General features: G+C 35.7%; 1 protein-coding gene across 1 annotated transcript in view; it reads left to right on the plus strand.

Annotated features, from left to right (window-relative positions):
* The first annotated feature begins 8,113 nt into the window (after positions 1 to 8,113).
* LOC133526928 (acetylcholine receptor subunit alpha-like 2) overlaps positions 8,114 to 17,499 on the plus strand; it is a 51,449-nt gene continuing 42,063 nt past the window's right edge. Inside the window, exon 1 of the mRNA XM_061863788.1 lies at positions 8,114 to 8,589. Coding sequence (XP_061719772.1) covers positions 8,404 to 8,589 — 186 coding nt within the window. The 5' untranslated portion in view covers positions 8,114 to 8,403. The remainder of the gene's footprint in view (positions 8,590 to 17,499) is intronic.

Consider the following 17,499-nt stretch of genomic DNA (forward strand, 5'->3'; position numbering starts at 1 on the left):
TCTCGGATCTCCGAGAGACCTCCCCGAGGTCCTACTCAACATCAAAGGTTTGATAGGATTCCTCGAGGAGCTGGGCTGGCAGGACTAGCCCACCCCCAACATATCACGCAAAATAGGCGCAAGTCGTCGAGTTGCGGAAAAATCGCCCGAATACAATACAATACAATATACATCTTATAAAATTAAAAATAAACACTATTTATCTAACAAAAGTTTTGTCGCCTCCGTTGAATTGGCTGCTCTCGTGTCGGATTCGGATTGCCCCGAAACCTACGAAACACGACGCCCTTCGGCCAGAAGTCGGCGCACTCGATGGTCCCCTGCAGCGGTCGCGGCACACGTACCACTAAAGAGTTGAAGTGCACGTAGTGGCGCGATCGAAGCTGGAACACCCTCAGCGTGTAGCCGGTCTTCTGGTGTACATACTCCACCATTTCAGCAGCCATGGCGGTGCAGCAGCAAGCGATCATGTATATTAATTAATTAGACAGATAGATAGTATAAAATCTTTATTCATCCACAACTTACATACTTTTGTGTCACTAACAATAACAAGAGTAGGGGATGAAAATTCCAGAAAAAAACAAAATTTTTTTCGGGAATTTTACCAAATTTCGTTTTTTCGGTTTTTTTCCTGTTTTATTCAGAAAAATTAAATACGTCATATACAATGCTCATGAGTGATGACAGTGTCAAATATATAAAATGCCAGAAAGTAACACATTAGACGTGCAACCTTAACCTTCCTGTTTAAATTCCCAATTAAATTCATATGGAACAATACAGAAGTTAAAAAAAAACTAGATTTTTTCAGCTTTATTCGTTTTTTTTGGAAGTATTGTAACTGAAATTTGCATTATTTTTTCGAATTTTAAAAAAAAAAAACGAGTCGTTTTTAAAATTTTCCCGTATTTTTCCGGGTTTTTTCAACGCTAGTCAAAAATAAAATTGACAAGAGACAAAGAAAGAAAAGTAAAATTACTAATAAACTTCAACCAATTAGAACGTCGCATATAATTAAGATTCGTGTTCGAGAACACTATACGTGAAATACATGTAAATAGGGTAAACAACCCAATGATTGACCCTGTAAACCGTCATTGGCCCTAATTTTAGTAGGAAAGTCTTCGCTGCTGATTTTGAATAACATTTAAGGAGCCTATCTTGGAAGATACGCCGAGGTTCATCTTTTACTTACATTTGCCGGTGAGTAAGGTTGCCAGAGCTCAACGAGGGGGGGGGGGGGGTTTAGGGTCGGCAACGCGCATGTAACTCCTCTGGAGTTGCAGGTGTTAGAATAATAAGTTAAAATGGATGTCCGAGTAAATAAAAGCAAACCCTGCTGCTATGTAAATAAGCAATTAAAACAGAGTTAATAGTAAATATTACATTAAATTCTCAATACTACTTAACAACACTTAGTTAACTGTATAAATTTGGCATAACTTGTCATCAAGTTATTTATTTACCTTGATTCAGAATTGTTCGAAACTGTTAAAAGAATCACTAGATGCTATTTGGATTACTAGTATGATAAATTAAATAATTAACAAATATAATTGAAAATAAAACCTTTTTATAAAAGTCAATAATCCAATTTATTCACTTTATCGTCAAGAACTAGTAAATACAATCACTAATACTTTATAATTCACCAATATATGTCTGAATGAATTATTTAATAATTAATTCAGCATTAAGGTATATAAACATTAAAATAATTATCCACATAGTATTTACTTAACTTTCAATATTCCTGTGGCGACGATTAACTCAGTGCTGCAGCGCAAAGCAGAACGACAATGAGAATTAATCCAAATGAAATGGGTCGGGCCCTTTTATATCCACTGCTAACCAGCCACTCACAACTGGTTAATCATGCCATTTGTCGTTTGAGAAGTGACGTCACAAACGTATCTTCTCATTTATCGAATAATGCAGAATAAAATGATCACAACATCTTTTCAATAAACTCCGTTATACATAATTACTAATAAGTAATGTTAATACATAATATAATCACTTTAAAATAGTTTACGAATCTTATTAGAAGGTTAACTACCGTCTCAAAGTTACCACTATCCATGTTTCTCTAAACAACCGTGGTTTCGTATCGTACCCACATAAATCACAAATTGTGTAAACTTCGCGTGATATTAAGTTAAGTGTTTAAATAATGAATATTTATCAACATTGGAAGTCAGAGAAACAGGTCAGTTTCATACATAATACAATTTATAAATAATAATCTAACACGGCCATACTGACGTGTACTTCGTTCCCGAAGTACTAAAAGCATAATTCAAGAAAGACAACCACATCATTAATTAAGTAAAGCCAATGTTAAATATTATTGACCGGATGAATAAACATGTTACTCTCATTCAATCGCTACTCTTTAGATTGAAACCAATGCTTAATAAACAATAATGCTATGTCATACATTATTAAATAATCAATATTATTAACTGCTTGAATAAACATCTTAGCACCATTCAATCATCGAATCTGTGGGTATTGCCAAATACCTAGACATGCCAATTACATTCACCCGCTGCTAATGAGAACAATTGACACCAAGTATATGACCGACCAGCGGATACCAAATTAAGTGTATCAAAAATGTGGGTATTGCCAAATACCTCGGCATGCCAATTACATTCACCCGCTGCTAGTGAGACAATTGACACCAAGTAAATGACCGACCAGCGGATACCGAAATAGTGCATCAAAAATGCCAAACCATACCTAGACATACCGATCACATTCACACGCTGCCAGTGAGACCAATCGGTATCAAGTATGTGGCGTACCAGCGTTTTCTTTTTAATTATATTATATCCAATCTATCATAAAAGGTATATTTACCGACATAACATTATTAGGCAATGGCACCTTCAACATTTATTCAGTAAATAGGCCACCAGGGCACTTTTACACGTCAAAATGAAAACATCGAATTACAAAAAAAAGTATAATAATAATATTTAAAAAAATTACAAAAAAAAAACTCAAATTATTTAGAGGTGTAAAAGTCTCCAAGTGTCAGAACTAAAAGATTATACAGTTTATCAATTTATCTTTCAAAATTCTGTATAATTAAAAAATCCATAATGAAAAGGTGTATATCCTGTAGATTTTCGGACGGTGGTATCTACCGTTTGTTAAACTCTCTAAAAACCGTTCGGCCAATCTGACAATTCATTTCGCATTATGTGCAGTTTTATAGTACAGCAAACTATTTTTAATATATAGGCGATTCGGATGTTGAGGTAACACTACTATAAAAAAATTAAATTTTAACATTTACATCATTATAGGTGTACCAGGACTCTGCTCCACTGTCGCTTGTAGCAGGGTCAAAAGTAGGCAAAGCAATGTCCACGTCTTTTCCGAGAGCACCGGAGACAGCATCCTTGATCGCTTTCAGAAGGCCTTGCACAGCTTCCAAAATTATCTGAAATATATAAGTATTCCTTAAAGTAAGGCTAGATACTATCCCACTTCTGATGTTAGAATAATAAGTTAAAATGGATGTCCGAGTAAATAAAAGCAAACCCTGCTGCTATGTAAATAAGCAATTAAAACAGAGTTAACAGTAAATATTACATTAAATTCTCAATACTACTTAACAACACTTAGTTAACTGTATAAATTTGGCATAACTTGTCATCAAGTTATTTATTTACCTTGATTCAGAATTGTTCGAAACTGTTAAAAGAATCACTAGATGCTATTTGGATTACTAGTATGATAAATTAAATAATTAACAAATATAATTGAAAATAAAACCTTTTTATAAAAGTCAATAATCCAATTTATTCACTTTATCGTCAAGAACTAGTAAATACAATCACTAATACTTTATAATTCACCAATATATGTCTGAATGAATTATTTAATAATTAATTCAGCATTAAGGTATATAAACATTAAAATAATTATCCACATAGTATTTACTTAACTTTCAATATTCCTGTGGCGACGATTAACTCAGTGCTGCAGCGCAAAGCAGAACGACAATGAGAATTAATCCAAATGAAATGGGTCGGGCCCTTTTATATCCACTGCTAACCAGCCACTCACAACTGGTTAATCATGCCATTTGTCGTTTGAGAAGTGACGTCACAAACGTATCTTCTCATTTATCGAATAATGCAGAATAAAATGATCACAACATCTTTTCAATAAACTCCGTTATACATAATTACTAATAAGTAATGTTAATACATAATATAATCACTTTAAAATAGTTTACGAATCTTATTAGAAGGTTAACTACCGTCTCAAAGTTACCACTATCCATGTTTCTCTAAACAACCGTGGTTTCGTATCGTACCCACATAAATCACAAATTGTGTAAACTTCGCGTGATATTAAGTTAAGTGTTTAAATAATGAATATTTATCAACATTGGAAGTCAGAGAAACAGGTCAGTTTCATACATAATACAATTTATAAATAATAATCTAACACAGGCGTACATAGGCTACGGAGACTGCTTACCATCAGACGGGCCGTATGCTTGTACGCCACTGACGTAGTATAAAAAAATTTGTGACTGTGAACTTACATCGGTGCCATCAAAATATATTAGTTTAAATAAATAAATATTAAAATATATTTTACAGTACATATGGGGCTACTTTATAGCACTAGTGCGAGAAGTAGCATATTATGTTACTGTGTCGAACATTTAAAGGGCCATATGTACTGTAAAACGTTGTACGATACATGTGCGAATAGGTAATTCGCAACTCGTGTCGATTTAAAACACTCCCTTCGGTCGTGTTTTAATTTATCGCCACTCGTTTCGAATTTCCTATTTTTCGCACTTGTATCGTAATGTACTAATCTGAATGATGTCAGTCACCCCTGCGTCTCGTTCGCGCTAACACATGTCCGTACAAATATCAGTGAAATACAACTAATGCCATACAAACTAGACATCCTAATTCCTTAAAAATAGAGTTCAATTTCGAACAAAAAAATTAACTACCAAATTCCGTCCCATTAAACGGACAACGTTAAATCCGAACGCTCAAAACAAAAGAACTCGACATTTCCAAATTTGAAAGATGCGAAAAGTTTTTCACTCTTGCCCGGGCCTGCTTTTATGAACGCATTACTGCTCAACCTTTTTGGTCCTTCGATTTAGTTGCACAACGTCTCAAGTTTTACACTTTGGGATTATACTGCTACTGTAAATTTTATGAAATCTGAAAATACCTAAACGAAGTCATTGGTTATCCTACTAATAAAGCTAACTAAATGCTAGTACGAGTGTGCTAGTTAAATGCGATGTGTGTGTGTGTATGTGTATTATACAGTGTGGAAAGATAAGTCGGGCCCTGGAGGGAAACTAGCTTAAATCCTTAAGCTGGCTCATTTTACTTAAAGGAGACATTCCTTTATTTTTTAAAAGAAACAAAATTTCATTCAAAGATTTTATAAAACTCGCTAGCCTCGCCCGGGACTCGAACCAACTAAAATTAAAAAAACAGACACTCCCTATTTTATTATACTAATCGATAGTATTATTATTCAGGATAAAATTTCTCTAACAAACATTTGGCCTTAAAAATAAAAATGATTGTTAAATCTAACATTAACTTTATTTTACTATCAATTTGTTACACTTAAATTAATTAACTGATAAATTGTTCGAAATGAGCCCCCTCGTTCCGGCTACACAAAATTAGTCGCCGTTGAAATTCATTTCTTGTAGCCTTCAGCAAAGTGTTGTGGTGCATGCCCCTAATAACATTTTCCACCGCAACCCTTAGCTCTTAAACGGTTTCATAACAAGTTTCATAAATAACATTTTTTACATGACCCCATAAAAAGAAGTCCATGGGCGTCAGTCTGGACTTCTTGCAGGCCATCTAATCGTCCCGTTTGTAACTATCCAGACATTGAAATTTTCATTGACGTAAGTCCTGGCAATTCTGCTGTTGTAGGCAGGTGCACCAACCTGTTGAAAAATGATATTATTTCGTTCCTCTTCCGGTAGAAGGTTTAATTGATTTTGTAGAAGCTCCAATATTTCAATGTATTTTGCTGCATTCAGATGTCCTTCGTAAATGTGTACCAAAACAACCATATTACTTTTGATTCCACACCAAACATTAAACGAAAACCTGACCTGATTGTTCGTTTCACGAACACGGAATGGATAAGAGAACGTGTCTTTTACTTGTTGAAAGTGAACAGTAACCAAATATTTGTTAGAGAAGTGTTAACCTGAATAATAATACTATCGATTAGTATAATAAAATAGGGAGTGTCTGTTTTTTTAATTTTAGTTGGTTCGAGTCCCGGGCGAGGCTAGCGAGTTTTAGAAAATCTTTGAATGCAATTTTGTTTTTTTTTTTAAATAAAGGAATGTCTCCTTTAAGTAAAATGAGCCAGCTTAAGGATTTAAGCTAGTTTCCCTCCAGGGCCCGACTTATCTTTCCACACTGTATATGTGATGTGTGTGCATGTTTATTAGGTACTTCATGTTAACGGTTTGTATTTTTCACCGCACCAGCTCGTTAATGCTCTCTTTATACCTAAACCAAAAACTGATGACAAAATTTCATTTTATCAACAAGAAGTAATCCGATGAACTTTGAGTTGTTTCCTCATGTTCGCTGGTAGAATTGACTTTTAAAGATATTATTTTGAATGAAAAATATTTTATAACGTTCATTTGTATTTGATTTTTTATAGTTTAAAGTTAGCATTTTCCTCGCGTTGGTGTGGTCAAAAACGTCGTTTTACATTTCAGAGCAAAGTTTGTTACCGCCGTGCCTTGACTTTGCCCCTCGTGAATCAAAGACTCGATTTACATAATATATATATTTTATAGGACATTATTACACAAATTGACTAAGTCCCACAGTAAGCTCAATAAGGCTTATGTTGAGGGTACTTAGACAACGATATATATAATATATACGAATAAATGCCCTTACCAGGATTTGAACCCGGGACCATCAGCTTCGTAGGCAAGGTCACTACCCACTAGGCCAAACCGGTCATCCATTTTATGTCTTCTTCTTTCTCGCGTTGTCCCGGCATTTTTACTACGACTCATGGGAGCCTGGGGTCCGATTGGCAACTAATCCCTAGAATTGGCGTAGACTCTTGTTTTTACGAAAGTGACTGCCATTTGTCCTTCCAACCGAGAGACCTTATTGGAATTAGTCCGGTTTCCTCACGATGTTTTCCTTCATCGGAAAGCGACTGGTAAATATAAAATGATATTTCGTAGCTACGGTCACGTCTGAAAATATCGATAAAAAAATTGCCAAAAATGTATACACGACTTTATTTCCCATATATTAAGGTTGTGTATACATAATTTTGGCACATTTTTCGTATCGATATTTTCACACGTAAATTTCAAATAAACTTTTGGTACGAACTGGGGTTTGAACCTGCAACCTCCGTATGGAAAGTCGCAGTCGCACGCTCTTACCGCTAGGCGACCAGCGCTTCATATGTGTATTTTATTATTCTTTCAAAATAATTAACATTGGTACCGGTTCGTGTAATTAATTTTACGTGAACGAAATAACAGCCAGATTTGGATTTAAATAAGTTCCATTTATCTCGTAAAAATAACCTAAACCAAATCGTGTGTACATCAAAATTAACAGGTCATCTCCAACCCGCTATTACAAAATAATACATACATATTATACAAATCATCATTACCGGCCTATATAATATGAATACAAATACTGTTCCTATAATAGTATGAGGTATAAGGAAGCGTACAAGATAAGTTTCAACCCGTTAAGTACCGGGAGATAAGCTGTACATTCCCGCCCGCGTGAGATCCCAACGTAAATATAACAACCAAAATTAATTGCCTACAGCCAACGCCATCTATTATTGCGATGCGGTGACAACCATGTATGGGTAACGCGCGTGCGTACTGCGCATCGATCGGTTACTTACACGTAAATAATGTATTCGCGGCCGAAAAACACATATATTTCGGCAAAACATAACAGTACCAAAAGCTTTTTGGTTATAAAAAAACAAGTTTGAAAATAAATTAAGTATGAAAATGTATATGAATGCTAATCTGAGTTAAATACAGTAAGTAAACATTCACCAGATTTTATTCGTCACTTGTCGAATGTAGCTACAACTGGAGTTTTTCATTGGTCAAGGTAATAAACAGAAAGCGAGTTTGCGCAGTAGTGATTCGACGTTTCGGCCGCAATGGCGCCACAGACTGAGCGCTCTCGGGTCTAGCTGTCAAATGTACTATAAAATCGCTTTTTAAAACCGTTCATAGACTTTAAAAGATACTTTATAATACATTTAACGCGTATGCTTAAAAAAAAAGAACAGCGTTTCGTCAGTGCTATTGATTTTAAAACATAACCTCAAAGCGAAGGTAAAATGATTGCAAAGCGTATAGTTTTCGTATTGTTTTCGATTGTTTTTGTCGTGTGGGGTAATCCGGATGCTAAGAGACTTTACGATGATTTACTCAGTAATTATAACAGGCTGATCCGACCTGTTGATAAAAACAATAATACTGTTTTGGTGAAACTCGGTCTCCGGCTGTCCCAACTGATTGACTTGGTGAGTGGCTGTATTATTTTTAGTATAAAACAGGCCCAAAGCACGTCAGCCTACGTACTTTATGGGGTTCAGTCCGTACTTTGGTACTTCAAAAAGCGCAATATAAAAAAGCGGCCAAGTGCGAGTCGGACTCGCCCATGAAGGGTTCCGTACTATTTATGACGTATTAAAAAAACTACTTATTAGATCTCGTTCAAACCAATTTTAGATGGAAGTTTGCATGGTAATGTACAACATATATTTTTTTTAGGTTTATCATTCACACACATTTTACCACTTTGGAAGTGTCTCTCGCGCAAAATATTCAGTTTAGAAAAAAATGATATTAGAAACCTCAATATCATTTTTAAAGACCTATCCATAGATACCCCACACGTATGGGTTTGATGAAAAAAGATTTTTTGAGTTAAGTATGGGGAACCCCCAAAATTTATTGTTTTTTTTTTCTATTTTTGTGTAAAAATCTTAATGCGGTTCATAGAATACATCTACTTACCAAGTTTGAACAGTATAGCTCTTATAGTTTCGGAAAAAAGTGGCTGTGACATAATCGGACAGACAGGCGGACATGACTAATCTATAAGGGTTCCGTTTTTTGCCATTTGGCTACGGAACCCTAAAAAGGCTTATTATCGTATTACAGCAGTGTCTTTGCAGAACAATAGGTATAACTAATTCAAAGTTTTTTTCTTACTGCTAGTAATTTATTTTCTTAGTCTCATCATAGTAATAATGTTAATATATACGTCAAATCTTTCATTTATTTACTAATCAAGTTATATTAACTACATAAAAGTTTTGCAGATGTTAATCCGGAAACATCTCGTTTTATTTTTTAGGTACCTATTAGTTTTAGTTTTGTAGGTAGTTTTAATTTGAGGTTACATTTTAAAAATATACTTATATATTTACTGGGTGTTGGGTACATGACCCGTCAAAAATTTTTGGGGTGTAGGTGGTGTCATTTCCTTCCTTTCCGTCCTTGGAACCTTGGTCCTAGGAGCCACGGTTCATATTGTGGTGTATTTGGAACAAAAAACTAGTATTTGTAAGTAGACGGACATAACTTAAGACAATACACAAATTATACATTTAAAACCATACACAAAAAAAGTTATGGGGCTTCGAATATCAGATTTTGGGTAATTTAGGAAAAACATTTAAAAAATCGTATCTCCGTAACCGTTGCTCCTAGGACAAAGGTTCCAAGGACGGAAAGGAAGGAAATGATACCACCTACACCTCAAAAAATGTTAACGGGTGCCAAAGGCCCTCTATATACTGAAAATATACTCCGGTTTAATATTTTACTCATCAGTTCCCTGGACTACCGATATAAACAAGCTATTTTATACTAAAGTTATATAGCTATTATATGCAGGATAATGATATAGAACTGAAAATATAAGGAAAATAAGACATGCTTTCGTGATTTTTTCCAAAAGTGCCAACTTTAAGCTATCAACCTTGGGGTGCTCGCGCTATGAACTATTTGCCGCACGTGGCAAAAAAACTGTGATTACTTGAACACGTACAAGGTATAACTATAATAAACGGTACTTTTGTCTAATAGTTTTAGATTTATTAAGGTAGAAGTACTAGTGCTCGACGCTGCACTAGTCACCGACACGGGCACTTTATTTAATGGAAATGCAGGTTAAATTTGAACCTAATCCTTGTCACTTTGACATAAAGTGCCCATGTCGAGTATTAGTGCAGCGTCGAGCTCTAGTACTTCACTTCTACCTTATATCCCATTAAATGATTGGAAACAGATTTATTATGAAATCATGTTAAGTATGGGTGTCAAAATGCACCCCACCCACTAACGAATGCACTATTAAATATGTATTATCTAGTTTCCGTGCTATTTTTCCATGGCATTTACCATTGACTAAAACTTGTACATTAAAAACTACCATTTTGTATTAGCCCTCTTTTAAACGAATACTTTTCGTTGATCTTCGACTATTGCCTCCAAAACTCCCATATCTCAGCGTTTATCAGATTTGCCGTCGGATACGTATAATATCGAGCCTCAGCAGGACTCTTGGCTTGAGCCCTTAGACTTAAATGAGCCACTAGAGAGCTCCTTATAATATTTTAAAAGGGCTTACCTAAGGGTTTGACACAATTCCGCGGGTTTTCGAGTTAAAATGGCTGTAGAGGGTGCTGATCCTAGATCGAGGCAGAGATAGGGGTGGTTAAAATGCAATTTTTTTTTAACAAATGTAGTTGGTTAAAGAACGCCGTAAGCCTTTAAGAGGCTGTCAACACCCAATGTCCTTGAAATTGATGTTACTTAAACAGTTTTTTAAGAAAGACTATTTGTTTTAGTCAAGTAAGAAAAATATATGTTCATATTAATTATATTTCAAAGACCGTGGTTGTACTCGATACATGATTGAACGAAATCGGCTCGAAAAAAAATAATTGCAAAGATTGGTATTAAAATCACAATTAAACGGTTTTATGTCTTTATTGTTTTGACTTATGGGTCTGCAATTAAAATCACAATTTCAAAACATTTATATCTAAACCGTGGTTGAGTAAAATATTACACTAATAATCCACTTTTTTATTTAAATATTTTTCTTATTATTCCCTTGCCCAGGCCCAGTAACATGCGACAGTGCTATCTCATTTACTCCGATAGAAATAGACAGTGTGCGCGTTTTAGGTATTGACAGCCTCCTAAGCGATTGCATATATTTGAAAAAGTTCGACCCGTACCGTCGTGATCTGGACTGCCCAGTGTAACTATGTGCCGCAAAATAAATGCAGAGGACGCTGGTTCGATCCAGGCCCTGAACGCTGGAGTGTGGTTACTTTATTTATATATACTAAAACGGAACTTAATCGCGTAAGGTAATGTCGTGCAAGATATAAGAAATCTTGAATTACGTTTTTCGTGGTAGGTTTCTATTATTAACACTTTTCACGCACGGATTCCAGAACTTCACTCAATATTCTATTTGACCATATACAAAAAGTATACAGATCTTCGACTCAATGTACCTGCGACACATCACTGCTCGGAGCTGGATCTGAGGGACGCGACAGCCAGGGCTGTCAACACCGCTGCCTATTGGGCTTCCATCGTATAAAAAAGGAACCTCGACACGAAAAGAAGAAGAATACAGATCTTAACATTACTTTGAAGTTTAGGCATTTTGGGATTGTGGTATTTTAAGAAAAAAATTAGGCATTCTGAGATTCAGACATTTTGACACATTCCGTTTTGAGATCTGGGAACTTTGGTAAAGGGGTAAAACTAAATGACTTACGTGAAATGAAACCAAAGCGAAAAGAAATGTTTTTTTTTTTTCGTAAAGTTTTATATATAGGTAATTTTGAACTTATTTATCATTTTGGCATATACGTTTACTATTTAAAGATACAATATAAATATCATACAAATATTTTGAATATATTGGAAATAAAATCAATCCATTTTGGATGAGTAAAACTTAAACGTTTACCCCCTTATTCATAAACGTCTACTAAAGTTGAGAAGCCGCTAATAATCGTTTGTCCCTTTCCATCATACCAATACGTCGGAAAGGGACGAACGATTATTAGTGGCTTGTCATCTTTAGTAGACGTTTATGAATAAGGGGGTTAATGTATGACATGGCAGAAAATGTAGTATGTCACAATTTTTCTGATATTTTCTTTTAGCGAGTGTAATTATCCTAAACTAAAATAGGGATATGGCTCAAAAATTTTGAAAAATGTATATTTTATTCAATCGATTGGTGTCAGTTATAGCATATTTTTGTTATTTTAGAAATCATCAAAAACATGTTTTCTCAAAAATAAACATGGCAAAAATGTATTCTCAGCCGACGACTAAAAGACACGCGTACACAAACCGTGTTTGCTCGCATTTCATTAATAACAGAAATTAATTGCGCGCCTCAAACACAGCCGCGTCACCGACATGCAGGTTAATGGAGAATATGACAAATTGGTTTCGAGCATTGTTAAAGTAGCGCTTAATTGGCAAACTTTGAGCGACAACTGATGTAGTGAGAGGAGTCGCTCAAACGCGTTCAAAATGATCTGATCACAAAGTTTTTTTGGTTATAAAGCCAGCATACCGTTAACTAATGATTGTTAATTCAATGTAAGATACAAAATTACACGTAAGGCGTATTTAAACTTAATATATTTCAAAAAGAAATCCCATCGGCAATTTCGAATTTCACCAAATGTACTTTTCAATGTTTGAGTATTTTAAGATTCCGACGAAATTAATGAAAGGTATTCTGTCATTCGCCAATTATAAGAAGGAATCCATTTGATATTTAGACATTTTGGGACTGGGTGTTGTTTTGAAAGTTAGGACAAATACAGATAATGGCAATATTAGATTTACGTGCAATGATACCTAAGAACTATGGCTACATTTTCAATAAATGACAAAGAAACGACTAAACTGTCAAATCCCTTATTAAAATTTCAGTCTCATCACTAATTCACTAGGTATAGTACATTTCAAACGGGAAGGGTACTACGCTGATAGATGTCATCTCAATACAATTTTGCGAGATTTGACATTTTTAAGTTATAAACTGTATGGAGATGACATCTGTCAGCGTGGATACCCTTCCCATTTGAATAATACTTTGAAAAGGACTTCAAAAAGTGCTCAAGTCAGTTCAGTGTTAATTAAAAGTCATTATTATAGCAACAATTTTAGTAGATAGTTACTTTTACATTAAAGAGGACGGATATATGAGGCGCTGGTGGCCTAGCGGTGAGGGCGTGCGACTTGCAATCCGGAGGTCGCGGGTTCAAACCCTGGCTCGTACCAATGAGTTTTTCGGAACTTATGTACGAAATATCATTTGATATTTACCAGTCGCTTTTCGGTGAAGGAAAACATCGTGAGGAAACCGGACTAATCCTAACAAGGCCTAGTTTACCCTCTGGGTTGGAACGCCACATCTTGGGATTAGTTGTCAAGCGGACCCCAGACTCCCTTGAGCCGTGGCAAAATGCCGGGACAACGCGAGGAAGAAGAAGATACATCCGCAGTTAAATCTAAGAACCTCTACCTAAAACACAAGCACTAAAACCCAACGTTCCACTTACATGCGAAATCTACCTCAAATTCCGTTAAATCCATTTAATTGAAGCAAGTTACAACATAGCCCGTAATCCCGCTAAACTTGCGTCTTTTGATTAGTTTCACTAAATTGGCACACACTCGAACGGTATTGGCAGGCGAGGCCCTGAAATTATCCCGGTTTTGAGCGGTATTTAGATTCTGAATTTTGTTACAGTTATGATATTTATAAGACATCGCTCTCGCATTTATTTATGCGCGGGAGATGTAATGCGAGTCGTTTTAAGACGATAGTAGACGATCGTTTCTCCAAACATACGTAGCATAGCAAATTGCGTAAATATATTTAATATAATGTTCGTATACAGAGATAAAAATGGGGACAACGTTACTTTGGAGCCCCAGTCAATTAGGTAGCGTCGCCCTCTTTCGTATTAAGGTCGTATCATGAGACTACCAAAACTTGCCAGAGCTCAACGAGGGGAGGGAGGGTTGTTAGGGTCGGCAACGCGCATGTAACTCCTCTGGAGTTGCAGGCGTACATAGGCTACGGAGACTGCTTACCATCATGCGGGCCATATGCTTGTTTGCCACCATACACTACGTGGTACACCTACACCTACACAAAAAAAACTTATAGAATTAGAACGGTATTCTAATTTTAAAGTTTTCGTCCGCACTCGTTCGCACTACCACACAACACTACACGCACATTGAAGATCAAGTTATAATTATTACACATCTCGATTTCACTTAATGGTGCAAGCGAAATACCTATTAGGTGATGTTTTATTTATAATTAATTTGGTTGAATCCAGATCGTGTTACAAACTTGGCTTTTAAAATGTCAGTTTTACGACTATTTATGTTTATTCACGGTTCATCAAACTTTTATGGCATTTGCCTCTTCCCAGCATATTCATAAATAATATATGTTTCTCTAATAAGTTAGTTTTATCACAAAAGCGGCATTTGAGTGATGTCAAAATAAGATTAAATTGAGATCAATTTGAATTCACGAAACATATAATTTTACAAGTGCCATTGTTATAAGCTGAAAAATTTAGTTTACACAGTACATATTATAACAACAAAGCGCTTTCCAATTCACTAAACATAAAGCCCAAGAAGCTACAGAAAATACATGGCAGTTTCCATGTGAAATTCTGTTCATAGCAAAGTCTAACACACTGGCTCTTTGTGACATAGTTGGGATTCCCGGCGCGCCCGCGGAGGCGTGCCCGCGGAGGCACGCGAGGCATCTGCCCTACAAGTTTTAGTTAATTTAAATGAGCTTTATTTTGCAGGTAAGCGTTTTTTAACAGGCTTCTGGTGCCATTATGATATCATAAGGCAATGTACGGAACAGTGTCACTTTGTGGCGCAAAGACAGCTAATTTAACAGTTGCCTGCCAAAGTTGCAAAGTTCTCTTTGGACCTCCAGCTTACAGGAAATCGCAGCCAGATAACACTAGCGTCTCTTAGTGTTGTGTTCCTGCCAGTGAGTAAGATTGCCAGAGCTCAACGAGGGTGCGGGGTGCTAGGGTTGGCAACGCGCATGTAACACATATTGGTAATTCAATTCCTAGCCAGCTGTGATGTACAACGACACAAGCAACTAGTTACATTTCCCAGTAACGAAGTAAAAATAAAATATACATTGTTAGTACCTTATAGTATAACGTAATAAGTATATAAATAATAAATGATATTTTATTTAGAACCTGATAATAAGTCGTCAAAGCTGGCTTAAGCTGCGCTGCTGTCAGCTCGGCGGCAATCAGAAGCAGTTTTTTTCACGGATAAATGAATTATATAGGAAAAAGAACTCGCCTGTCCAGATTTATATATATATATATATATATTTTTTTTTTATACTACGTCGGTGGCAAACAAGCATACGGCCTGCCTGATGGTAAGCAGTATCCGTAGCCTATGTACGCCTGCAACTCCAGAGGAGTTACATGCACGTTGCCGACCCTAACCCCCTCCCACCCTCGTTGAGCTCTGGCAACCTTACTCACCGGCAGGAACACAACACTATGAGTAGTGTCTAGTGTTATTTGGCTGCGATTTTCTGTAAGGTGGAGGTACTTCCCCAGTTGGGCTCTGCTCTAGATCTGGAATGACATCCGCTGTGCTGTGCCCTACCACACAGAGCGAGATGACATTCACAATGCCCATACCTCTCTTGTGGACGTAGTTTAAGGACATACCCGGGTCCAAAGGGGGCATATACATATGAATGTATTTAATTTACTTTTAGTTACATCGACTACACGTTACCTTTTTTCCGAAAGAAAATAGTCAATCACTCGTTACTTTCTCGTCTCATGGAGGTTCCGTTTTTGCATTGGGTGACTTTGAAAACAAGCGTTGGTGGCCTAGCAGTAAGAGTGTGGAGGTCGCGGGTTCTACCCCGGCTTGTTCTAACTTATGTATGAAATATCATCAGGAAATCATCGTGAGGAAACCGGACTAATCCCAATAAAGTTTAGTTACACTCTGAGTTGGACGGTCAGATGGCAGTTGCTTTCGTAAAAACTAGCGCCTACGTCACTTTTTGTGATTAGTTGCCAATCGGATCCCAGGCTCCAATGAGCCGTAATAAAACGTTGAGATAGCGCGAGGAACATGGGTAACTTGGAAAACGCGTCAATTTTGAAGATAAAAAATATCTACAAATCTGGAAGCACTTCCTGCTGTATATAAATAGTAAGCTAAATGTATTGCTAAGAGTTATGGTAGCGTACATAAACGTTGCCAAAGCATGAAATGTTTCTGGTGTAGTCGATATTCGATTTTAAAAATTAACCCGTATTATTGATCTTATTAATAAAAGAGTCATTTATGTATTGTTTTTGTACGTGTTTTTGAATTATACTTTTATGTTCATATTTTTAACAACCTAACTTAAGAAGAAAAATAAATTAAGAAAATAATAAAGTAAAATTTAGAACGTATTATTTTTGACATAAATATTAAAATTCTTTATTTATACTCTCAATCAATCCAAAGATTTATATTCTCGTGTAACTTTTTCACGTAAATCACCTAACATCTAATTTTTTCCTGTTTCAAGAAAGTTAAAAAAAAAATGCCTACATAATAATAAACTCCGCAACCTTAACAAGATTACAATGGCTCTCGGACTATTTTACGCTCATAATGCATGGGTATTTTTATTCATAATGAAGAGGGCTCCATTCGCCACTATAATGAAGTTTATAATTGAAAATAAATACCCCGGGCGAAGGAAAATTGCAATTTTACATTCTAACGACATTATCCACAATCTGGGTTATATTTTAAGTAGGCAGCTTACGTAACGGATTTTTACCTCATGTTGCAGGCCGGTAGATAAGAAGTATGTATCTTTGTTTTCAACACACTTGCTCGGAATATAGAACTTATTAAACCACACATAATTCTAATGGTTTATAAGTCCTGCATTTCTAAACAACTTTGTCTCCGAAATGGTTAAAATGTCAAATTGTGTCCTTCTTAAAATGTCCGGAAGTCGACAATCACTTATTTATTAAAAAGTTATTTCAGTTTGTCAATCAATCAAAATTTTGTGGCAAAATAAAGTGATTGACAAACTCGACATAATATATGTTATCGATGTTACCTTAACCTTAACTATAGATATTTTAAATATTGCTTAAGAAGATAGCTACCGCGAAATACATAACGTGTACGATATCTTCTTTAATACCTATATTGGTAGTTATCTATTCTTTTGACACAACACATACATTTCGTGTTTTTATTTCTTAGTAAGTACTAAATATATGTAATAAAGAAATTATATACCGATTTGTAACTCATTTGCA

The sequence above is a fragment of the Cydia pomonella genome, chromosome 17 (genome assembly GCF_033807575.1).
Source record: "Cydia pomonella isolate Wapato2018A chromosome 17, ilCydPomo1, whole genome shotgun sequence".
Taxonomy (NCBI): domain Eukaryota; kingdom Metazoa; phylum Arthropoda; class Insecta; order Lepidoptera; family Tortricidae; genus Cydia; species Cydia pomonella.